General features: G+C 41.3%; 1 protein-coding gene across 3 annotated transcripts in view; it reads left to right on the forward strand.

Moving 5' to 3' along the window:
• SLC37A1 (solute carrier family 37 member 1) overlaps positions 1 to 26,780 on the forward strand; it is an 815,749-nt gene that overhangs the window by 562,581 nt on the left and 226,388 nt on the right. For all 3 annotated transcript variants that reach the window (XM_044072224.1, XM_044072226.1, XM_044072225.1), the window contains exons 9-10: positions 3,742 to 3,779; positions 20,455 to 20,529. In XM_044072224.1, coding sequence (XP_043928159.1) covers positions 3,742 to 3,779; positions 20,455 to 20,529 — 113 coding nt within the window. The remainder of the gene's footprint in view (positions 1 to 3,741; positions 3,780 to 20,454; positions 20,530 to 26,780) is intronic.

Below are 26,780 nucleotides of genomic sequence, written 5' to 3' on the forward strand. Positions count from 1 at the left end.
CATCTGGACCCAGTACCAGATCTGATTACCCATCAATCGGGTCAGCTGCACCAATCTCTGTCTTCTCTAAACCTCACAGCATGGTTTCTCCAATTCCAACCTTAGCCAGGCTTCCCTCAATATCTCGCTCAGTCCGAGATATCTTGATAGCCTCTCATAAATCCTCTACCCGGAAGATTTATACTGGCAAATGGAAACGTTTTTCCCTTTGGGCATCATCGAAAAACATAGATCCCTTTACTGCACCTATCCAGTCTATTTTAGACTTTCTAGCAGAACTCTTTCATTTAGGATCTTCTGCATCAACCATTAGAGTTCAATTGGCTGCCATATCAAATTTTCATGTTGGTGTCTCAGAATCCAGCATCATGGCTCACAAACTCTGTAAAGCCTTCTTAAGGGGTGTATTTCTTCTCAAACCTCCAATCAAAGACCCTCCGCCTCAATGGGATTTGAACTTGGTTCTGGCATCTTTAATTCTTCCCCCCTTCGAACCAGCAGCTTCATGTTCTCTGAAATTGCTTTCTTGGAAGACACTTTTTCTGGTAGCGATAACTTCAGCGAAAAGAGTATCTGAACTCCATGCTCTGTGCAGTCATCCTCCTTACTTAGTTTTTCATAAAGACAGGGTATCCCTCCGGACTAATCCATCCTTTTTACCTAAAATTTCTTCTCAAATTAACCTAAACCAAATTATTGATCTCCCCGTTTTTTTCCCTAACTATTCAAATAGGTCAGAGCAAAAGCTGCATTTTTTGGATGTTCATCGCCAACTGAGATATTACTTAGACAGGACTAAACAACTCAGGAAATCTGATCAATTGTTTCTGTCATATGCAGAAGGTAGATTGGGCCTTCCAGTCACTAAAGTATCTCTTTCTAGATGGCTCACGTCTACAATTACTTTCATCTATGAGATCAGACATCAAAAACTACCCTCAAGACCTAGAGCTCATTCAACTAGGGCATTAGCTACATCCATATCCTTTCAGGACAGGTTGACAATAGATTCAATTTGTGCAGCAGCCACCTGGGCTTCTCCTCATACATTCATTTCACATTACAAATTGGACATGGTTTCCAGAAGCCGTGCCAATTTTGGTTCCACTGTTCTCAAGAGTCTGTTCCGATAGGCCATAAGGTGCTAGGGACGCGGTCCCATCCAGCAAGAATGAAGGCGAGATTGACAACTTAACATTAAGAAGTTATGTACCTACCATAACGTTCCATGTTAGTTGTCTTCTTCTCGCCTTCTTTCTTGCGTCCCTCCCTCCTTCCCCCAAGCCTGGACAGACCGACCGGAATTCTTTTGTGTTTCTTCTTCTGAAATTTGTTACTCCCACATTTCTCCCACCTCTTCTATCTTTACTGATGTCTGCCTTTTCTTACGCAGACTGTTTGAGGTGGGTTTCCCTACTCCATTCTATGGAGACTAGGATTGCTTGGTATAGCTATCAAACGAGATCTGAGTAGTTACCGCCTAGCATTGTGGGATATAGGGGAGCCTTGAGCCGGTGGAATTAGCTCTCGAGCTTTAGTATTGGCCGAGTCGGAGCTGAGGATCCATCCAGCAAGAAAGAAGGCGAGAAGAAGACAACTAACATGGAATGTTATGGTAGGTACATAACTTCTTATTTTGTCGTATAGGGATTAGATAGGTAATCTTTCTCTTGAAGTAGGTGCAGTAACATAAGTCCCATGTGGGCTTCACTGACATCAGAATCACTGTCATTTTTTTAATGAAACTGCATTGAGCTCACTCTGGAAACCATGGAATTGTAGGTTGTATACACGACTCTTTTGCCAGTGAAAAGTATTTCTCCTGCTTCAGAAGCAGATAAACTAATGAAGTACACCACAGCCTCTTAAGCATTTCATGCAGTTGCTTGCACAAGCCTGATCTTCTATTATCATTGTACTAGTGACAATAGAGCACATAAACATTCTGGAAACAGCTTGTTGGGTCCAAAAGCAGGACAAAATCCAGTCAACAACTATGAAGCTTAACATCAGGCCATATCTTTATTTATTTATTTTATTTTTATTTTGCATTTGTTGACCGGGATAGTCCGACTGGACACATGTCCGTTTTCAGCAGAGGCCCGGGGAGAAAAGCTCCAATAATACAAAGCATATGATAACAATATATGACAGATATATGGTCTTTATGGTTGGTATAAAATGTCTTCAATAAGGATCACATTTTTTTCTCCTTAGATCCTATAATTCAGATTATGAAGCCAAATACACACATATTATGTGCATTGATATTACTAGACAGGTGTATTTTTACATTTATAGTGTTTTAGTTTGTTTATGGTTCGATATCTATGTGTTTTTTCTTGATTTTAGTTCTTCTCACAGACCTGATGAAGGCTTTACTGCATTAGTTAGCCAAAAGCGATTTTAATTAAGTCTTTTTATGCATATATCATTTTTTTAATACCTGTGTGATGCCCCACCACTAGCCCAGTTATCAAGGAGCCTCAATCCTCACCACTAGCACCAGTGGGGGATGTACATTGGGAGGATGACGGGTACACACACAGTATTTCCAGATGCAGCTCACTGCATCAAGTGCAATTTCTCTTAAGAGCACACAGAGACATCAGTCAGTCTGGGGCTGGTTTCTCCAGATCCCCAATAAGACTCCCCACTAGCACAGTTCTAGAGTTGAGATCTCAGCTGAGTGGCCAGGCCACAACCTCCAGCACCCTCTCTCTCCGGCCACTGTTGCGTGTCCCTGCCCAAGTAGCTGACACACACAAACAAAAAACTGGGAAAAGCTGGCACAGGTTTATTAGCTATGGCCCCTTCTGTCCAGACTATAAGGCAGTTTTTACTGCCACCAGCCAACTCATTATCAGCTACTTTAAGGCCCTTAACAAAGGGTGTCCAATCTTACTGTGTAATGTTACTGTTCAATACAAATGCTAGTCTAGCAGGTTGGCTAAGTCAACAGGATCAGTATAAGTGGTACCGTTAAGTACTAATTCAGAACAAACTTGGGATTTGCCATGAAGGTTCCTGATGTAACTGAAGAAGGCTTTGTGGTTTCCCTTTGTTTTGGAGGCTAGTTTCAATTCATAATTGGCTTTAGAGGCTTTCACTAGTGATCGAATTTGCTTGTTTTTTCAGTTTGGAATTTGTTCATTTTTACCCTTGGACAACAGTTTCTTTCTTTTGTTGAAAAGCCTGTTGATAGAGGATGTCCACCAGACAGGTTTGTGTTTCTTTGAGGAGTGGGTTTTAGTTCTGTTTGGTATGTCTGAATCCATGCAGTTGTACAGGTGCTTGTATACTGTATTGGCATACTGTTCAGCATAGTTGTCTGCATCCTCTATGGAAGTCTTGTGAGTTGAATTTCCACATAAATGTTTTTTTATTCACTAGCACTTGTCAGTTCATAGCATAGCCATTAGGATATATGGAAAAATACTATTTATCCTTCCTGTTGTGGTGGTGACGACAAAGGTTACACATACCAGCCTATATAATAACTGATAATAATAACAGGTATCTAATATTAGGAAATGCATACCTGCTCATGTAAGTGAGTACAGCTGTCTTTTAACATTTATTACATGAGAAGTGTGCACTACTGAAATGTGGAAGTAGCTGTCCTAAGTATAGGTAAGTCAAAGTAAGAAAGTATGCTGTAGATGTACTAAAGTTCAGATGTATACCATTGATTTAAGCTACTCTTTCAGCTGCATTCACTTCTTTTTGTTCTGATTTCAGATCCCAAAGATGTTAAATGCTATTCACCATCTAATGATGTAAGTACTAAACTATAGACTATCATCATACCTACTTATTTAAATTCTCAGTCATATGTTTTGTAACAGATTAATGTATAAGAATTGCACACATCTGAGTACAATGGTATAAATAAATGACTTCATGTTTTTGCATTTTTATCAGCTTATCGAATATCACATAGGAAGTCTGACTAAGTCTGCTAGAGAAGTGTTTCTTTCAAGCTGTACCTATTTAACTGCCTACAGTGAAGTATGTTTTTCTAATTGGTCATAGTTGCTATATTTCCATTACATTAGAGTATATCTTAGGAGATGAAGTGGGAGTGCAGGTGGCTACAGGTGGTTGAATGTATGAGAGTGGGTAGCAGTATAGATCTGGATGTCACATTCACTCTCACCAGTTATACATAAACCAAATGTAATATGCTATAGTCTTTTTATGCGTAACTGCAGGGAATGCCAAGCTCAGGTCAAGTCAAGTTACTACAATACAGTTTGTATGTCAGCCAGTTACCTACATATATTCCCAGGTGTATATAAAATATTGGATTGCTGAGTATAAATGGCATACAATGTATGTCTGCAGTCACATAATTAGTTTTATTGAATATTGCATGCGCGTGCTGTGAAATGAGTCACACAAAAGTAAATCCATCCAGCAATCAAACATGATTGCATTCTTCAGCCACCTGCACCCCACAGCATTCCTGCAGTTCAGCCCCTGGCATGAACAGAACAGGTCAGGCCAGTACCAGCATCCATTCCTTCACTAGGAATAAATCCTGTGAGCAACATTTTGCAAGTTTACAAGGTGAAATTTTGGGTGAGGAGAAATAAAATAAATGGAAAATGATGTTCTCTGAGTTTCACACATCTGCAGATAACTGAGTATCATCACCAGAAACCTCAGAGGTGTGCATGTGTTGTCATTACCACTTCTGATTCAAGCTACAAGAATGCCTTTTGTGAGATACAAGACAAAGTTTTATATACAACCAGTTCCTTCCAGGGCAGCTTACTTTTGCTATAAAAAGAAATGCGTACTGAACATCCTTTTGTTAGGGTGCACTCAGTGTAACAGATATGTATATAACTGTTGCTGTATACTGCTAAACGTGTCTGTCACCCCCCTGGGATAAACAGAATAGGTCAGGCCAGTAACAACATATACCTTAACTGGGAATAAATCCTGTTTCAGCATGTCTACTTATTGAATCATAGAATTATTCCCAATCTCTCCATCCTGGGGACCCTGGCAGCCCCACCCTGAGGTAAATTTCACCCTTGCAATCTTCTGTACATTCTGTTTGGGAAGGTGGAGTATGTCAGTCAGGTGACAATGATCCTGGCTCATTCTGCAGTTCTGCCAATCCACTTCATTTATGTCCTGCAAAACAGAGTACTACATCTGGTCTCATGATGGTTGGTCTGAATCCCTTCTACCTGTCATCTGAAGTCATGCCCCTGAGACTGCCTACACCAGCACATTGCTGTCAGCATCTCTGAAATTATCCAGCCTGTGTTTGACTCATATTGCTGACTCCTGTTTGTACATGATGAAAATAAGAATATATGAGGCTACATAAATATATATGCTGGTACAAAGAAGGTACATATTCATTGTAAAATCCTGCACATAAACAGCAAATTCATAGTATGCAGGACTTGTACATTACACTTTTGTATCATGCAATACTTGTCCACAAAGGATAGGTTGTAAACTTACCTGCTGATATGGTATGGGTAACCACTACCAACATATTCACAATGTACAGGACTTAAGCATTTTCCCTGTGATTCATTAACACCCACACTAAGTGTACACTGTTCTGAGTGAACAGACAACACAAGCATAACTCACACCTTTTTCCTCCTGATTTTAGTTTTCCTACTGATTTTCTTGCAGCCTTAAATATTGAGGGGGATTTATAAAGGTTTTCACAAAGTGTAGACTACATATGCAGGTAGTGTAATCCTTCTGAGTGACTATAAAGCACAAAACATGTGGTATGGATGTTCTTGAATACAGATCTTGTACACTTAGTGTAGGTGTTTATGAATCTAGCCTTGAGTTATGACACCAGATAAAACTTCCTAATCAAGGACAACCTGTAAACTCCTCTACTGCTATGACATGTGTAACCCCTCCAACAATATGCTCAGTGTCTAGGACTTAAAGTTCAAGTTCATAGTGATGAACAAATGTTACAGAAGCACTTGCATTCTCCTGATCACATCTTTGTTGTTGTGATCACTAATTTACTGTAAAACTAAAACCTTTTTATCATTTTATTGAAAATTTTAGTTTTAAAATTCCTGTAAAAACCAGAAATTGGATACTGGATGCCAGTGGTGTACAATTTCAATTGGTATGTTTATAAGGAGGTACTGATGTCATTAGAGAAGCACATCTTAATTATGTAATTGAAAAAATATACACAACTGCAAGCAATTAGTTATCTGCCAAACTGTTAATTAAATTAAGTTTTAACTTTAAAAGTGTTTATCAAGTTGTAGTTCACTGCCATTTCACACATTTTGTGGGGGTGGGGGGGCACTGGGCTTTTGACTATTGATAGAAAACTTAGCTTCTTTCTGTGTGGCCACCAAAAGGCATCATCAAACTGATTTGAACGTCCCTCTTAACAGAATGCAACAGCAGATATTCAGTTACAGTTTCCCATACTCACTGAACTTTTAAAACTTTTTTTTTTTTTTTAATGAAAGCTTGACAAAAAAGTTTACCTTTTACAACAAATTAGGAACAGCAAGCACAAAAATGTGATCTGGAGAACGATAAGTGTTCCTATTATATTTGTTCATCACTTTGAATTTGATCTATAAACATTGTGCTATGATGCCAGGTAAAAAGACTTGCCCATTACGGGTAGCTTGTAAGCTTATTTGCTGATAAGATGTGTGCATCCTCCCTCTAAAGAGTTTTGCCCATAATCGGGGTGTTCTTTAGGTGATGTTTTTGAAACCTTTAACTATATGGGGTTTCTTTAAGATGTTGGCTTATAAGTTTGCTAATGTTTTGTTGGTTCAGAATGTCCAGCTACACTTGAGGCACACATTGCTTTATGTAAGGTCAAGATTGATTACTTCGTTGACTGAGATGATTCAGTGGTGGATTTCAGCAAGGCAGTTCATTTATTTGGGTAAGCCATTCAAAGATCCACTTCTTTCACAATTCTTGGCCATGGCTTGAATGGACAATGAGATGGAGAGGAAATCATCTGTAGTCCTTCTCAAGATAGAAAGTGCAGTCCCTCCATCAGCTGCAGCTTTTTATAGTCTACAGTATCTGTTTCAGCATTTCAAAGGCTATTGCATAGAGAGTGGTTCATCTAATCTGACGCAATACTGTGGTAGTATAGAACTTAAGCAATGGGAGGCTCATGAGTGTTTGCAGTTTATTTATTTATTGTTTTTTATTAGGAATTTGATGATTGTAACAACACATTTATAATAAAACATGCAAGCAGAATATGAGACATTTAACCTTGGAAATTCTTATGGTCATAATGACTAAAACAGATCTAAAAATAAATCTTCAGGCCTAAAGTTTATAATGACTTTCAGCTAACACTAGTTGTTTAATTTTAAAGGTAATGGCTTCGCCACCCAGCCATCTAGCTCAATAAATGTCTTTTGATAAACTGTACCAGATTGTTTCTTTGTAAACCTTGGTTCTAAGAACTATGAGCACTGCCAAAAGTGAAACAAAGAAAATTGTATCTGAAAACCCTTTAAGTACTACTGCATTATTTAGCAGAGAAAACAACCCTCAAATTAAAAAAAGTTGTCCATCTAATTATCATCATCATAAAAGGTGAAAAGGCACAGTAAGAACTCAGTGATAAGAGCTTAAAGCTGTGCTATATATCTAAGGAAAGAGATTCGGGTAAAATCTTAAAACATGTAAGTACCCCCATTAGTTTATCAAAAGAAGTTCCTTCAATAATTCTCAGTTCAGGATTAATGGAACTTGTAAAAGGTTCATAAAAAGGGTTTGCCTATTGCTGACTTAGACTTCAGTAAAATTAAAGATTTGTATAGCAACAGAAATTTCCAGCCACGAATTTTCCAGCAATTATACCCAGTATCAGGGAGCCATTGCCATCTCACTTTGAACCCGATCATGTCGTTATGGAGATTCTTACATGTTCTGCACTGCAAGGTCCTGCAATAGACTATGACACGAGTGACTTATTCATCATTATCTATGACCATACCCTACATGCTCTGTATATACCTGATTTTCATTATCAGGCATTCATAAAAGACATTTTAAAAGTGTGCAGGAGGATTCCTGAATTCCCTCTGTCACAGATAAATATTAATCTGCCCCACTGTAGACCCATTCCAGGGCCTCTGTCCCTTGATAAAGCCATGAAAATCAGTGGATTCACCAATACCTTTGTCAGTTAGTGAAGGGAAAAGGGAACAAAAAAGATCTCCTCAGTTGTCCTCTCATGAAGATAAAGAAGAGTGAATGAGTATGACCCAGATGTTTATTATTAGTTCTCTGTTGCACTAGCATAAAGCTGTATGGAATCTCTGCTGCCAAGAATCAGATGTTCAGCCAGCATATAAAAGCTTTTGAGCACCTTACATGTTCATGCACCAAATGTCCAAGGCATTTTAGTATAAAAGTAGACATATGGGCATCAAAAGTCAGGGCTTTCTTAACATTGAAGATTTCAGTCAGACTTGACTTCAGTGCTGTGGTAGTTTGCTTGTTCAACTTTGGGCAGTTAAGTATCCCTTGGGGGGGACATTCCTTCCTTTTTGACTAAAATTTGACTAAAATCTAGGAGAAAAAATGAAGTGTCCTTGCGGAAGACAGCTACCGTATAAAGATTTCTGAACAGCCTGTTAATTTTGTTCAGGGGAGGCACATCTACTCTTGTCACATTTGCTTCTTATTTATGCCCAAGGCAGTTAGAAGTTGGCTTAACAGCCTTACTATATTTCTTGGCAATCAATAGTTGATAGCTGCTACTCATATGTAGATGGATATTGGCTCACTGTCCTTGGACATTCCTCTTCTGATTCTTAACAAACAAAAATCTGCTAAGATTCTATGTGTATCACTTTAGATAGCCTGAGAAAGGAAATCCAAAAGACACTAAGCATCTTTCTCCTTCATCTAATCCTAGAAATAAGGAAGAGAGGCACAGTTTTACAAAAGGCTTTTCAAAGATTTTCAGTGCTTACACCAATTTTCTCCAGCCACCTCCCATATGAACAGATGCTCTCCCTCCGACAGTGACTCCATGTGAGAGTTAGAAGATGAGGCACTGGACTTTGTTTCCTAGAACTACTCTCCTGTAACTGTAGATTAAGAATCTGAGAAAAATATTTCCTCTGATTTCCTTGTAGAGGAAATATCCTCCCTGACAATAATGTTATGATGAAAGACATCTTCCACTGGGAAGAAAAAGAAATCTCAGTCACACAAAAGAGGGTCTGTGAATTTCATCAGGTGGATGCTCCAAAACCTTTTGCCATTCTACCTGTCACTGGAGCTCTGGAGGATGTTTTTAACTCTGCATGACCCTATCCAGGTTGTCAGCCACCTTCACACAACGAGGCTGATCGGCCTTACAAAGTACCTCAGACACACACTTCTCTTTCATGACCTGCAGATTCAGCTGTTTACTTGACCAAGGATTCCCATTCTAAGCAGTTAACTTCTACTAACCCTGTCCCATCTGACAAGGATGAATGGCTTTTGACAGATATTGGGAACAAGTCTAGATATGTTTTACATTAGCCTTTAGGACACTCAGTTGTCAGGCTCACATGGCCAAATATCTGCTTGCAGTGTTTGTAGATATGAGTAACACTATTAGTGATTAACCTTCTTCTGAAGAAAAAAATACTCTACTTGATTTTTTCATTGTCTAAAGTAACTCAGTATATGCTAAAATGTTAATACGATACAGCTGAAGCAGTTTTCTGTGCAGCTGCCACGAGTTGTGTTTGAGAGGATATGCTTGGCTTACATCACAAAATCTCCCTGAAGATTAAGAGGCCCTTATACTTATGCTGTCTTAGACAAAGCGGTTTTGTTTGTTGCTTCTTCAGCTGAGGTCTTAAAAATGGATGATGAAAGAGGAAACTTATTCAAGGAGTTAAGCAGATTTTCCCATCATCCAATCCAAAGTACATCAGGAACTACCTCTCAAGTCCTGGGATATTTTTAGGAAATTCATCAAACAACCCTAGTGAAAATCTGGTAAACACCAATAAAAGAAAAAGTGACAAAGGTATTCAAAGAAAAACGGGAGAAGAACCAAACCCCCGTCCCATACCAAGAGAAATGCATGACCATTACATTGTTGCAACCACTTATATGTAACTGTGAGAGCTGTAGTTATAGCTGGCAGTGTTCAAAGATGTCCATGCCTAAAAAATAAATGTATCCATAAGCCATTAAGGCAAAGCTTCTCATTTCAATTATTACTTTAAATTTTCCAGCTTGTAAAAGCTACCAAGTATATTCTGTCTGGTCTACAGAAAAGAGAGGAACCAGTTTTGCAGTTATGCATTTCTTCCCCGAGCCTGCACGTTAGTAGGAAATTAATTTTCTTGTAAATAAGTCCTTTTTTAATAAATATATATATATATATATATATATATATACATACAGAAAATAGAATATTTCATGAAAACAAAATTAAAAAAACAGCTCTCTTCTTTTTCTTCCACTGCTTTTCAAAGAAGACACAGACAGCAAAATAAATGTTAGCTCCCTCTTCTACCCTTTAGAAGCTAAATTTCATTGTTACCTTCAGTCTTGGTGGACTATTATCAGTAAAAAGACAAGTAATCTCCATAGCTTATTTCTCAGAGTTATTCTCCTTGTTTTTATCCGTTGTTTCAGCCTAGTATTTTTCAGGCTCCATCACACATCCTACCACTTGCACATAGTACTGAACTGGTTCTACCAAATAAAAAGAAGGCAATGCAGCTGGCCAGTTACCACTAAAGGACAAAGTTTTACTCCAGGTTATTTATAGTTCCAAAAAAAGTATAAACCCTGGCGACTCTCTCTGCATATGTGTAGTCTTAGTTGAAACCACAAAAAAAGTTTAGGATCACAAACCACAGAATTATTCTTCCAGTTTTGGATCAGAACTACTTTATGATCATTCTAGGCATGGAAAAACATGTGCCTATTTTAAATCACACTGGAAATTCCTTTGTTTCTGAGTTTCAGGATCGATCTTCTACTTTATAACTCTTCTCTTTGGGCTACCAGACTGTGCCAGGTGATCACAAAGTTCTTAACTCAAGTATTTCCTAAGACCTATGTACTGCATGCATTTTTATTACCTAGATTATTTAATAGTAGCTCAATTGTAGGACATTTTATAGTATTATCTGCTATAAGTTATGGACCATTTGAAAAAAAATTAATATAACTTTAAATCACAGCAAACTCTACATTCTCCCTTTTAAGTGACCATCATTGCCGTGTTCAGTTGCAGACTCAAGTTCTTAGGTTGATAATAGGTAATTAGTTATTGGGGCACTTAGCCAAGTAAACCGCTTGAATTACTGAGTAATTCAGCAGTAATAAATTGGGAGAATTAATGACTGTCCATCCAGTTATCAAGATTAGATTTGAATACCCCAGAGTATTGCTTTTTTTTTTTTTTTAACATGTCGGGAGAGCTTGTTCCACAGACAGTGATTAAGTACCTATCCCACCAAGTCTTATTTATTTATTGATGGTTGAGATCCTTGGTAGTATCTGAGGAGCTGTTGGTTCTTTGGAGGTGTAGGAGGTCGAATAAGGCAGGGTCTTTCCTGTCTTGAAAAGTAAGGCAAAGGTTACTGGGAAGGCCTGAGTACAAGAAGAGGGTTGCCAGTCTCTCTGTCTAACTAAAGGAGATGAGGTCATGACCTTTTTTTGTTAAGAATGTTTGAGGCCTGTCAAGGTGAGAAATATTAGAAAGGTGCACACGTTCAGGTGAGCATCTGTTCAATGATTGGCCTTATGAGTATAGAGTATAGGGGAACTAAGATGTCTTTTGCTCTAGATGAGATACCTTTAGAAATGAATTGGGCTAGATGCCAGGATTTCTGAAATATTGTGTACAGATGATGGTGAAATGAATTTGAGTTGTCAACATATGTGTCCAAGTTCTTTATGGTAGTATCAGTTTGGAGGAATATATTGTTTATATGACAGGAGGTAGATAATTGTATTTACCAAGCTGAGCCATGCTAACATTTGCTTAAAACTATTGTTAGCACAGATTGAGTTGTCCTGGTCAACCCTTTGCCGAAATAACTGAGTCAAAAGATGAGATGACAGTTACCACCAGATCTGAAGTAGTTAACTTCATTTTATCTGCAACCTGTGGGTATTCGGATCCATATTGAATCCGAGCTGGCAAATTATTTTCTAGCATCTGCTCCAAGCTCCTCCCCTTACCCATAATGCACCACCATCTCCTGCCTTCCTCCAGATGTTGTTTGCCATGCCAAAGTAAGCATTGTGGTCTCTCTGCTCTGAGCTCAGGGATAAGTAAGTTGAGATTGTTCTTCCTATTTAGTGTGTCTGTGATCGTTAGTGTATCCTACCTCCCCCATTAGTATAACGCTTTGTTCGTCGGTTCAAAAAAAAAAAGTTTTTTGTCTTGTCAGTTGCTGTTAGGCCCACTTTCCCTCAGCGTGTGTGTGTTGTATTCTTTCTGTAGGGATTGGTGTTCAGTTTTGGACTATGGCTGATCAGCCTAAACCAGTCTTCAAAAAATGTACAGAGTGTGGCCACAAGCTCTCACCGGCTGATGGTCACACTCTGTGCGTAATTTGTTTGAGAGTGCCCCATTTATCCACCCAGTGTGCTATCTGTGTGGGTTTTAACCCAAGAGCTCTCAGGGATCAAAAGGCCAAATTGGTCACCAAGGGTCTTCTCCCTGCTTCTATGCTGGATCTGCTTCGGCCTCGATCTCTGGTACTCCCACCAAATCTCCCACCCAGACAGGGACTCAAACTCCCACTTCTTCTGGTGCTGGGGCAGACAAGCAAAAAGAAAAAGACAGAGACATGGACAGAGAAAGGCGCAGGGAGGATAAAGAAAGGAGGAGGGATAGGCCTCGCAAGAGATCCCCGGATAGGGAGCCTTTCCTTAGCCCTGCTTCTAAGACTTCAAGGCCAGTTTTTCCACGTGTCCGATCACCCAGTTTCTCGCCGGAGCCACTGGATTCTTCGGATCCAAGGCCTTCCTCACCCTTACTGCGCAGACCAGCCAGACCTGAGTCGGTTGCTTCTTCGCAATTGACTCGGAGCCTATCGGACTTAGATATGGACAGGATGATGTGGAGATTTCTTCAGGCCAAAATACAGATGGGAGTCTTGCCAGGCCCCTCTCCCTCCAGAGGGGGGACCTCTATGCCCTTTTTCTGCCCCATCTCTCCTTCCCCGATCCGGATGACTGCTTTGGGATTTTTGGATCCGAGGCTCTTTGGAGCTGGTAGCTCGGTGCCCATGGTTCCTCCAACCTCGACTCTGGCTGTTACCTTGATTTCCTCGGATCTGGCTAGTTCAGATCCAGGTGACTCTAGGAGCTGTGGACATGGAGTCGGACCTGAGGGAACGGATTCTTCTTCGGCTCTGGCTTGTTTGGATCCGAACCATTCCCTTGGACCTCAGGCTACCCTTCCTTCGGCTCCAGTCCCCGCTTTGGACCCGGGGAGGTCTTCTTCCTTGCTGGATGCCAAGGAGATATGCTCTCCATTGGTGTTCGAAGTGGTGGAAAGGGTTCTCTCCCAAGGCTTGAGACTCTAGCCCATCTCCTCGGATTCTACCCAGACCCCGCTGCATTTGGCATCTACTCCCTTCATCCTATCTCAAGGACAGCCCGTGCCAGAGGACCCCCAGTTTATTCCCTATGAGGAACCCCCTGCAGCTCACGAGTCCTCTTCGGAGTGTCCCACTGAAGAGGGCAACCGTAAGTGCAAGTGCAAAAGGAGGCACTTGGACTCCCCTGAGCCCCTCACTATGGACACAGACTTAGAGGAAGGAGAAGGTTTCCCCAGGTCACCTCCTGAAGATGTCTCCTTCGGAGACATCATGGAGATTATTTGTCAGAGGGGAGGTTTGTCAGCCCCAAAACCTTCTACGGATGAGTCCATGTTCCTGGAGGCCTTTGGCATGGGCCCATCTACTTCTTGGGTGTCCCCGCCAGTGGATTCCTTGGTGGACCTTATCACCATGTGGGCATGGAAGGAGCCTGACACCGTAGAGCCTATCCCCAAACACCCTAACAAGATTCTGTCTCCTCCCACCAACAGACAACCATGGTCTAAAGGAGCCCCCATTGCTGCTATGATGATCACAGCAGCCACCAAGAAGGAACTAGCACAGGAGAGTTCCTCAGTCCACCCTCTGGACAAGGAGTCCAGGTCGGTGGATAGGTTTGGGAAGCATGTTTATTCGTCATCAACTTTTTCCATCTGTGTGCTGAACTATATGGCACATGTTATCCGGCTTCAGTGAGACCTTGTCTCAGAATTCACTCCCAGAGTCCTTATCACAGCAGGACAAACAACTATTCTCCGTGAAAATGTCAACTCTGAAGTTGGTATCAAACATGTCCATGCGTCTCCTTTCCCACGCTATCGAAGGAGTGGCTAGGGCAGCTAGGACAGGCATAGCCATGAGGCGTCATGCCTAGCTCAAGTTGTGTCAATTTGCAAACCCTTTCAAGGCGTCATTTATTAATGGCCCCTATGACGGTTCCTCCCTTTTCGGGAAGACACGTGACACTCTTGTCCAGAAAGAAAAAGACAGGAAGACTTTGTCTGCTGTCAGTATCCACTTCTTTAACCCTCAGCAGTCCTTTTCTTGGAATCAAAGAAGGCAAAAGAAGATGTGGTTCCAGAAATCTCAGTTTTCCTGGGAGTCTCAGGACAACTATTCCCCCAGAGGCAGAGGGAGACAGGATCGATGCCGACCCAGAGGTAGAAGGGGTCCTAGGAATTTTGGGTCTAGAGAACCTTTTTCTGGTAGGCCCGCCCAACAGCCCTAAAGGTTTGCCCGACTGTCCTACCCAGGAGGCAGTTGGGGGGAGATTGTCATTGCACCCAGTGGCATGGGAGTCCATAACTGCAGATCATCGGGTGCTACAAATAATATCCAGAGGCTACACAATCCCATTTGTTGCCCCGCCAAGGCCTAAAAGACACCTCCTGGATGGTCCACCCACTCACAGGGAGGGTGCAGCTTTAGAGGTTTTAAAGCTACTTCAAAAATGAGTCATTGTACCGGTCCCCTTCGGCCAGTCTGAAATAGGCCCATCTTGGACCTGTCAACCTTGAACCTGTCCATCGCCAAACAAAAGTTCCGGATGGTCACCTTACAGTCTATTCTACCTTATCTCTGAGAGTGTGAGTGGATGTGCTCGTTAGACCTCCAGGATGCCTACTACCATATCAAAGTTCACAAAAGCTCCAGGAGGTTTCTTCACTTCCTGCTGGGAGCCAGTCACTTCCAGTTCAGAACACTACCCTTCGGTCTCACCACACAGCCCCCAGGGTGTTCACCAAGGTAATGGCAGTCATAGCAGTTCACCTGAGGCTTCAGGGAATTCAGGTCTTTCTGTACCTGGATGACTGGCTCTTCACTGCATCCACTGTGTCTGGCCCAAGACTACTTTCTTCTTTTGGCAGATCGATTGGGGATTACAGTCAACGTTCACAAATCCCAATTGCAACCAGTACAAGTTCTACACTTCACTGGGGCATGGATAGACACTTTGCAGCTAAAAGTTTTCTTAACACCAGAAAGGATCTTACATCTCAGGTGTCACATAGCTCAAATAGTGAACCTCAAATTTCCAAAGGCGAGCAATGTTCTCTGGGCCTTGGGCTCTATGGCTGCCTCTATATCTATTCTTCCTTGTGCACGCCTTCATATACGGGTTCTTCAATGGACTCTGGCGGTCCAATGGTCATGGCTAGACCTGCCCGTGGATTTTCTGATCAGGATCATTCACACTTGGATGGCGTCCCTCCTTTGTTGGCTAAGTTCACCAGAGGTTGCAGCAGGACGCCCCTTCGTGTCATCCCCAGTCCAAGCCATAGTGACCACGGATGCCTCCCAACTTGGGAAGGACAGTCCAAGGCATGTGGTCCCAGACAGAGACCAAGTTGCACATAAATGCTCTAGAGATGAGGGCAGTGCTTTTAGCATTGAAAGCCTTTCACACTATCCTCCCTCTCAGAATGATTGCAATTCAGTCAGGCAACATGTCGGTTGTCTGGTATGTCAACAAACAAGGGGGAACTTGATCCTATCTCCTGTGTCGCGAGGCCATGAGAGTGTGGGAGTGGGCGACTTCCACCGGTCGATTTCTGATTGCAACATACATCCTGGGACACTCCAACATTTTTAGCGGACAGATTGAGTCGGGCTGTTCTGATGCTGTACGAGTGGTCTCTGAAACAGTCAATAGCAGAGGAGATTTTCCTTGCATGGGGACAGCCTTGCTGTGATCTCTTCGCATCTCCTTCCAACGCGAAGTGCAGCGAGTTTTTCACTCTGATTCCCTCCCTAGGGGATGCCCCCAGAGATGCTCTAGTCCATGTTTGGCCCCCGGGCTTCTGTATGCTTACCCTCCCTTGACACTCATTCCGAAGTTTCTTCAGAAAGCTTGCCGACTGGGGTGCAAGGTGATCCTCATTGCCCCATTCTGGCCTCGCCAAATTTGGTTTCCCTTCCTTTGGTCTCATCTTCTAGCTCCTCTGTGGATTCTGTATCCCTGCCCGGTTCTAATCTCTCATCCTTCGGGTGCCTGCCCGGCCAACCTGGACAGCCTCAAGCTGACAGCTTGGTTGCTTCAGTTCCATTGATTGCCAGAACTCCCGGTCTTTCATCCCCTGTAAAATTATACTAGTGGCTTCTCTTAAAGCTTCCACTAGGAAAGTTTATTGCAGTAAATGGAAGCGTTTTTCCATTTGGGCCTCTCACAAGAACCTGGATCCTTCTACAGCCCCTGTTCCGGTGGTGGTAGATTTTTTTTGACTAGTATCTTTCAGCAAGGAGCTAGCTTCTCCACGGTGACAGTACAGTTGGCATCCATTTCTAATTTTCATGTTGGGGAAGATAACATCGCCTTAGCTTCTTTCTAGGCTGTGTAAGGCTTGTCTTAAAGGCAATATTCTTTTGCGTCCTCCTGTCAAAGATTTGGTGCCTCCTTGGGATCTTACCTTCATCCTCCAGGCATTGGTGGCTCCCCCCTTTAAACCTGCAGCTTCAGTGGATCAAAAATGTTTGTCTTGGAAGACAGCCTTTCTAGTGGCCATTACATCAGCCAGGAGGGTTTCTGAGCTTTAGGCTTTGTCTGCCATGCCTCCTTATTTGGTCTTCCATAAGGATAGGGTATCTGTACAAATCCTTCATTCTTACCCAAAGTGGCATCTGAATCAAACATAAACCAATCTATTAATCTACCCGTTTTCTTTCCCAATTTCTAAAACAAGGGTGAATATAAACATCACTTGTTAAATGTTCATAGAAAACTTCGTTTCTGTCTTCATAGAACAAAGTCATTCCACAAGTCCAACCAATCGTTCGTTTCCTTTTTCAAACCTTTTTTGGGAAAGGCCATTTCCAAGGTTTCTTTAGCTAGATGGATCACTCTTTGCATTTTGTATGTTTACAAAGCAAAAGGTTTATCTCCTCCTGGTATAATTAAAGCTTACTCTACCAGGTCCATGGCAACTTCTGCTGCCTTTTGTTATAGGGTTTCTTTGGATGACATTTGCGCAGCAGCAACTTGGGCAAATCCACATACCTTCATTTCTCATTATAAATTAGACCTGATTTCCAGAGGAAGAGCATCCTTTGACTCTGCGGTGCTCAGGAATATCATTCCATGAGTGCCTCCCAGGATTTAAGTAGCTGGGGACTCTGTCCCACAGGTTGCAGATAAAATGAAGTTAACTACTTCAGATAAAGAAGTTATGTACTCACCATAACGTTCCATCTGAGTAATTATACTTCATTTTTATGCAACCTTCCCTCCCTCCATCCCCCCTGACCTTATCATATCCATAAGTATGTTGGGTTCTTTGGGCTGAGTTGCTAATGTGTATAGTTGCAGCAAACTCGATCTGAGGGAAGGCAGGAGATGGATTGTGCATTATGGGTAGGGGAGGAGCTTGGAGCAGATGCTAGAAAATAATTTTCCGGCTAGGATCCGATATGGATCTGAATACCCACAGGTTGCAGAAAAATGAAGTATAACTACTCAGATGGAACGTTATGGTGAGTACATAACTTCTTTTTTCCAGCCATCATCAAACTTATTTAATCACAAGTCTGGAACATTAGAGTGATCTCAGAAAATTACATGCCAAGAAAGAGATGACATAGTACTTAGACCTGCTTTTACATTATGAGGAAGCTACTACAACCTTTACTACATGGGTTTCCTTGGCAAAAGGCCAGAAAGGCAATGGGGATGGAGTGACTATTGCCCAGAGCTTCACTGACATTTTTGTAGAAGTTGACAAGGTTAAAGAGAGAGGATCTGCCCTTGACAAAGCCAAATTCACTTAATTCAAGGGCAAGGAGTTTGCTTGTGTCTTTATTAATGAGGGAAAAAAAATAATTGATGACCTCCGTTATGATGCACTCCATAGCTGTACATATAAGACTGATGAGACTAATGGTTGCATAATTGGTTGGACCAGTGGTAGAGCAACCCTTGTGTAATGGGATCACAATGACAATTCTCCAAGCATCAGGTGCACAGTCTGTTAATAAGCTAAGATTAAAAAGGTTAAGGAGAGGCTTGGGTAGGCTATGTACAGTGCTAATAAGTAGGTAATCCACTATCGTATTAGATCCAATGAAAGTAGTGCTTTTAGCCTTGGATAAGGACAATAGAACTTGGCCTGTGGTAATTTTAAGGAGGAGGTCTGTGGATAGGAGGAATATATAAGTGAGTGGGCATGGTAAAATTGGAGCTACATTTGTCTGGAAAGGTATTGGCTATTTCCTTCAAAACCGAGTGGGACTGCAGGCAAGCTGAGAGTATAGTCATCTGTTACTTCTTAGCTTCCTGATACAGCTGAAGATGGATTTATAATTGCTTTTGGTGAAAGTGCCTACCTTGAGTTCAGATTGCAATTTACATTTTCTGATGCTACAAGGGCTTTTGATAGCCCTTTTCAGTGCATTTTTAAGGTGGAGAGATGTAGATTAAGGCATGAACTTATTTTCTTTTCTTTGTTAAACAATTTAATATGTGCATTCCACTGTAAGACTGGAGTGGATAAGGATGGATTTCTCAATGCAACTATTTAAATGTAAAGATGAATTAGTGGTATAGGTGGGAGCTTTATTTGTTTGTTTTTGAGAAATCCCTAAGGACAACATTTACAGTGTGTGTGGGGGGGGGCATCAGTTTTGAAGGAGAAGATAATATATTTGCAGTCAGATTTAACAAAGGAGGGGACAGAAGGTGAGCTTCAAGAAGGAGCCGTGTTTATGAGGACAGTATCAATGATACTGGGGTCTCTAGTAGCCAGATTGAAAATTTGCTCAGGAGAGTTTGTATTAATAAAGTCTATGAAGTATTGATTGTATTTGTTGGTGATACAGATTTGCCAGTTGATGGTTAGGGTAGTTAAAGTCACCTAGGAGAGTAGCATTGGTATAGATAGTAATTTTATCTGTAGCTCCAGAAATACAGCTAGACATCACCCTGTTCTTTTCAGGACATTTAAAATAACAGCAAATCTTTGAGTGAAAGACCAGTGTGCCCTCTCTCATTTGCCTCTTTACTTTTTTGGTCATCCCTTGTATAGCAGATGTTATTAATATGTAGTTAGTTCACAGTAGTGTATTTCGTTCATGATAACCTGCTCACAGTGTCACAGCTAATGCTGACATGAGACTAGCACTGGCGTACACATAAGGGTATATTAAACATTAGAAAAATTGGCTTCAGGCCAAAGCTTTGCTTGATGAATAATCCAAAAGTTATGATTTTTTGCTGCAGTTTACCGTCTTTCAAATCTACTGTTAAAGAAAGCATCCACCATAGATGCACGCTTTTGTGCAGATAGTGCAATTTTGCATTCAAATCATACAGCCCCATAATTTTTGATAATATTCTGATATTTGTGGGTACTGTTCTGTAATGTATATACATTTTTTTTTTGCTTTGCAAGGTAAAGTTTTCTAATTGTTTTCTAATTGTTGATCTTTTTTACAAACTGTACTAAAGTTGTAGAATACTTTCCTTTTAGCATAATCCATCTGTGAGGCACTGTAACCTGAATACCAAGCTGCAACACATTTTACAGGGCAAGTCTACATGGATAATGTTTTTTGCTTACTCTGCAGTATTTGTAGTCCAGCAGACTTTATTAAAATTATTGCTGTCCAAGCAGAAAAAAAATGCAACTGTTGACCTCCCTCATGATAATTATGTATTGTTCACACATAGACTGTAGAAATGAATTGTAACTTTTATTCTTTGATCGTTTGCCAAATGCGCATTGTATTACTCCAATTCTGCTCAATGAACAAGTGTGCATTACAGTATTATAATGTTGTAGTAACACGTATGTGATGATTCTTGGACAAATATGTATGAATGAGTTTTTGGCTGAAGCAGAAATTTTGGTTGACAATAAATAATGTTAATATGTTTCAGATGCAGAAAAAATATCTAAATGGTATGAATGGGTTTAAATCAAATGGACATATATTAAAAGCCCTTCAGCATGAGGTAAGTACACAAGACAAACCATTAATAAAGGGCAGACTCTTTTCCTAAAAGTAATCATTATAGCAGCAGTTAATATGGTATTTATGAGCACAGTGACATTCTTATCCAGTTAGGTACCATACCGCTCTCTGCTTTTGCTTTTTATTTTTTTAAACCTGTGTTTTACAAGTTTGGCAGTGTTATTTCTAAACCAAACAAGTTCATAATTTTGCCTGGGTGTAGCGGTAGCATGATTACAAAATATATGATTATTAGTAGAAACTTAAGTGTTGGCACCACATTAAGAATTTCTTGACATGTTTCTAGTGATGAAAAGGTGGGATGATTTTCAAAAAATTTTTTTATGTTATTCTAGTGTAACCAGTCATTGTATTTGCACACATAATTTCCACCTTTGATTTTTATCATCAGTTTTCCCTTATTTCCTGAACGGAGATATTGCAAGTTTTGAAACTCTGTTCTGAATCATGTCTTTGCAGTCACAATAGAGTGACCTTTTGGATTAAGACTTTTAATTCTACAACAAAGTTGTATTATTATTCAGAAATTTACAGGCAGATAAATTAAGCATTACCAACAAAAGGACATCTGTCATCCAAAGACAAAACTATAACAAACTCCACAAAGTTACAAAAAGTAAACAGTGCAATATCAGGAGCTGGTTTTGTTTGGTTAGTCTTTTGAGCTAACCACACCAGCTGTTAATAAATTCACATTACCAACAACCTATGTTGAGGAGCAATAATTGCATCAGATTTAAAAAAAAAAAAACAATCCGGAAATGGAACATACAGGACATGGTTTGTGTTTCTAAGGCAATGACTACAACTGCTACTTTGTGTCAAGTTTTGCCGCCATTGATGTGTAGTGATCATGGGGTTATAAAGAAACTAATGCTAGATAATTCTGCCATATGGAAATCTAAAACAATGCAGAGGAGATTAATAGCAGACTATATGGAAGGAAAATCGTCACTATGTAAAAGTAATTGGAGTGATGTTTTCAGTGGAAAATGGAAAGGTATGTGGCAAGTTTTGAAACGAAATTGAATGCAAAATATAAAAAAAATGTTTTAACACCAGGAACTAGACATACAAGGGTCAGGAGGATATATTTCCACAAGAATCCTGTCTGATTCTTCTGTTCAGATACAAGTTATCAGAGATGAATCCTCTTACTTTAATTCTTGCCTCTAATCCTTCATATATTCCCCCCAATAAACCTTACTGTTGTATCAGGGAATGCAAATGCATCCATTGCCCTACTCATAAAACCCTAGCTTTCTTTGTCAAATGTTTTCTCTACAACAAGACCCACCAACAATAGTTATATTTACTTCCATTCTGCTTCCCTCTGGGTCATCATTGTTTTGTTAATGTAGTCAAATGTTTGTCTCTCCTCCACAAAACCACATTCATCCATAGCTATCAATATTTTACTAAGTATAGAGATAAACAACTTATAATCGCTGTTTAAAATTGAAATGAGCCCATATGAAGTATGGTCTGATGGGTCTTTACAGCTACCACTGCTTTATTCCAAGATGTTGGCACTTCCCCTCCTTTTAAAATACTGTTAAGTAAAATCTTCCAGATCTTTGTAATTTTCTTCCCTCCTAGCTTCCAAACTTCCACAAAAATTCCATCTGTTCCTGGAGATTTTCCTGTAGATTGGTTAAGTCACCATTTTTATGTCATCTTCTCCTATGTTAACTATTAGTTGTTGAGCCTCCTCTCCTTTTAACCCTGGCATAATTAAGTCTTCTATAAACATTTCCATTTGTACTCTTTCTTGATTTCCACATTCCTCTGCTTTACACAAAATTTCATAAAATTTCAGTAATATCTCTTATAGTGCCACGGTGGTACGGCGGTAGCATTGTTACCTCACAGCAAGAGGTCCTCCTGTTCGATTCTCGGCTTGGCTTGGGAGTGCATGTCCTCCCCGCAGTTGGGTAGCATTTTGAAAGACATGCGTGTGTAAATGGGCATGCCTTTGTTGAAGGTTGGGCGTCGAGCTGGCACTTCAGCGTTTTGTAAAAATCTACTGCCAATCATCAGCGGACCGGAGTTCCGCTGTGGCGACCCCTTACCAGGAAAAGCCGAAAGACAAACAACAACCTGTGCAGGATATCTGGTTATTTTCTTGTTCATAGGTTCATAGGTAGGTGCTAGGCTATCGGCCCAAGGGCCTAAGTAAGCCTAGCAAACAAGGTTCCCTGGCTTACACCACCCAAGAAAGTTATTTTCCTGTGCCCCTGTCGAGCAGAGCCACCAAAGTGATCCCTGAGGTGTATTTCCCATCCACTTATCAAGATTTTTCTTGGAGTGCTAATGACATTTGCTTGACACAGATTGGTAGCTTGTTCTAGAGTATGGAAAGTCTCTGGGACAGGAATCTATCCCTCAAGCATGTTCTGTTTATTGTGGTGATGAGGTTTAGGTCCCTACAGCGTGTAGCTCAGCGGGATTGGGATTTCTTTAGGTGTAGCATGTCCAACAGCTCTGGGTTTGACATAGCTTTATATGTTGGGCAGAGATCACCTCGGAGTAGGCAATATGCTATGGAGTAAAGCTGGAGTTTTTTGAGATGGTCAGTGTAGGGCATCTGTTTGAGGCCAGTAATCCTCTGTGTGAGGTACTTCTGTGGCCTTTCCAGCTGCTGCAGATGTCTTGTGAGGTACATTCCAAAAAAGGCATTGTACTCTATAATGGGTCTAATGAGTGATGAGTAGAGGAGAACAATGACCTCTTTTTCCTGGATGAGAACCCTTTTGTGATGAGGTGTGCCACGTAGAAGGATTTTCTGACTACTGTGGCAATGTGATTATTAAAGGAGAGACTACTGTCCACCTGGGTGCCCAGGTCTCATCACACATTCGGCATTAAGTAGACTGCAGCCTATGTGGTAGTTCACGGGTACAGAGTTTTACCAAAGGGGATGACAGTGCACTTTTTGGCATTGAGATTGAGGCCATGGCTCTGACACCAGGCATCTGTCTCAGTGAGGCCCTTCTGTAGGATGTCCACATCATTTGGGGACTCAACTATGGCTCCTAGTTTGCAGTCATCTGTGAACTTCATTAGCCAAAGGCCTTCTATGTTAGCCTGTACTTCAAAGAAGTAGATACCAAACAGGAGAGGTCCCAGGACTGAACCCTGTGGTACTCCACTTGTTACTGTTTTGATGTCAGATTTGGAATCTACAACTTTTACAGTGTTGGTTCTGTCAGTGAGACAATTGGTAACCCATCTTGTGATGTAGGGATTTATACCTAGTTTAGTGAGTTTAGCTATAATTCCAGAATGGGGGATGGTGTTGAAAGCCTTGGCGAGGTCAAGATAGGCTGTATGAACAACCTTATCCTCATCTACAGCTTTGGTGACTGCCTCAAAGAAGTTGATCAGGTTCAGGAGGCATGATCTTCCTTTCACAAACCCAAACTGGCTGGGGTCCAGAGTTTGGAGGTTACCAATATCTTTGTTTGAGTTCCATGATGATACGTTCCATGGCCTTACAGACCAGGCTCATCAGGCTAATTGGGCGATAGCTCCCGGGATCAGTGGTGGCTCCCCCTTTGTGGAGTGGGATAACTGTTGCTGTGCACCATTCAGAGGGCACAAAGCCTGATATGAGACTACGACTGAACATGGTGTTTAGGTGGGGAGCGAGTTTGTTCTGAAGTTCGTGTAAAACGCAGCCTGGGATGTTGTCCATTCCAATGGATGCTGTGTTTTTGGCTTTAGAGAGTGCAGCTTTTACCTGCATAGTTGTGATTACAGGGACTCTGCATTCTTCCTGTATAGATATGAGCCCTTTAGGGGGTGAGAGGGGGGTAAGGTTAGCACTGAACCTATCTGCCAGGACGTTGGCAATATCAGTTGGTTCTATAATTTTCATGCTGTTGTGCTGTAACTCAGAGCAGATGTGGGTATTGCCTTTGAGATTCTTGACATAGCTATAGAATGCTTTGAGGTCGTCTTTAGAGTCAGTGGCGATTTTGTTTTCCTAGCTAGCTTTGGAGGATCTTATAAGAGATCACAGCTTCTTACTGAGACTGACCAGGGAACTCCTCCACTCATGGGATTTTACTCTCTTTTGCAGCAGTTTCTTCCTTCTGTTATAGAGTTTGTTTATGGCAGGGGACCACCAGATTGGCTTCCTTTTTTTGGAGGATAGCGTCTTGGTTCTGTTTGGGATAGCACAATCCATGCACGCGTGTAAGTGCTTATAGAGTGCATTTGTGTAGGATTCAGCAGTCGTAACTGTGTTGTCCATCTGCATGGGTGTCTCATGAAGTTCGCCACTTCTGTCTTAAGAAGCATGAAGTTGGCTTTGGAGAAATTTTTTACTGTGATTTCCTTAATGGGGGGGGGGGCGGTGGTGGCGGGATGTGGATATCTAGGGTGATTAGCTTATGGTCAGATCTGACCAATGAGGAGTTGACTTCAGGTGTGGAACACCAGTCACTCATGTTGGTAATGACTAGGTCTAGGATATTGTTGTCCCTGGTGGGGGTGTGGATAAGTTGATCCAGGGCATTGGAATTTATTTATTCCAGAAAGCATTGCGCGAAGGAGTTAGTACATGAGTAGTTTTCCCGGTTAATGGTGGGGTAGTTGAAATTGCCCATTATTAGGGCGTTTAGTTGAACCCTAATATTTTCCAGTATATCAAGAAAAGAGGAGTGGGAATCATGAGGCATGGTGGAGAATCTGTAGCAAGCTACAATTTGGATTGCAGTTTTCCCCAGAGTTAGTTGCACTTGGATAACCTCAGATGCATTATGCTGAGCAATTAGCCGGGAGGTATGGATATCCTTAATGAATATGTACACACCTCCAACTTTGGTGTTCCGGTCCAGGTTAGGTGGCAGAAAAGTGTAGTATGAGTTATAGCCTGGTAATGCAGGGGTGCTCTCTGGACCCTTGAAACAGGTCTAAGTCACTGCACAGATATCAATGTGTTCCATTTTAAGGAGGGCCTCGAAGGAGTGCATTTTGAGGTTTAGACGTCTAGTATTGAGCAGCATTACCCTCAGTTTTTGCTTGTCTGTTCCTGTTACAGTGGTGAATTTGTCACATCTCAGCCAATTGGCCCATTGTCAGCTTGCCATACTCCTCTGCTGACATGCTTGCCTGATCTCCCTGACTAAGCTAACAAAAGAAATAAAACAGTTGTGATCTGAACTCTGAATATTCACTGACTGGCTGATTTAGAGTAAAAAAAAAACCTTCAACGATCACTGTACACAAGCTACAATAATTCACTATCCACACCACTACAAGCCAATTGCCAACCAATTAATATGTGGTGTGGATATCCCACCACTGCCAACCAATTAATATGTGATGCCCTTGCACTGGCCCAGTAATCAAGGAGCCTCAGTCCTCACCACTAGCACCAGTGAGAGACGTCCACATTGGGAAGGATAACAAATACACACACAGTAAAGTACAATTTCCCTTAAGAGCACACAGCGATCACAGTCAGTCTGGGGCTGGTTTCTTCCTTTCTCTCCAGATCCCCAATAAGACTCCCCACTGGCAAAGCTATAGAGTGGGGACCTTAGCCAAGATCCCAAGCAAAGTCCTCCTAGCACTCTCTCTGTCCAACCAGTGCTTCATGTCCCTGCCCAAGTAGCTGACGCATGCACACTTTGAAATATGAGTTATATACAAACATACAGACACTCCTGAGTAAGGCTGACACAGGTTCTCCAGCTATGCCCCCTTCTCTGCAGGCTATAAGGTAGGAATCACTGCCACTAGGACCCCTACTTATCATATACCCTAAGACACTTCCCAAAGGGCGACCAATTTCACTGTGTAATATTACTGATATCTTTATAGTAAGTGTGACTGAGCAGCAAGACTATTAGAGTGGCTTTGCACAGTATCACTATATACATGCAATGTATTCTAGAGCTTAAATTATCTCTATACAAAATAGCCACAGTTGAAAGGGTTAAAAATATTTAATAAAAAATAATAAAAGCACAAGACAAATCTTCTCAATTTCACAGTGCTAGTTAAGACTTAAGAAATCACAGGAAAATGCTTAAAATAATACTGTAGAATAGTCTGACATAGGGCGACTGCGGTGGTGCAGCAGTTAGCGTTGTCACCTCACAGCAAGAAGTTCTCCAGTTCAATCCTCGGCTGGGGTGTCTTCTGTGCAGAGTCTGCATGTCCTCCCTGTGGCCGTGTGGGTTTCCCCCACATCCCAAAGACATGCTGTAGGTGGATTGG

Source organism: Protopterus annectens, chromosome 5.part0 (assembly GCF_019279795.1).
Source record: "Protopterus annectens isolate FY-2018-M chromosome 5.part0, PAN1.0, whole genome shotgun sequence".
Lineage (NCBI taxonomy): Eukaryota > Metazoa > Chordata > Ceratodontiformes > Protopteridae > Protopterus > Protopterus annectens.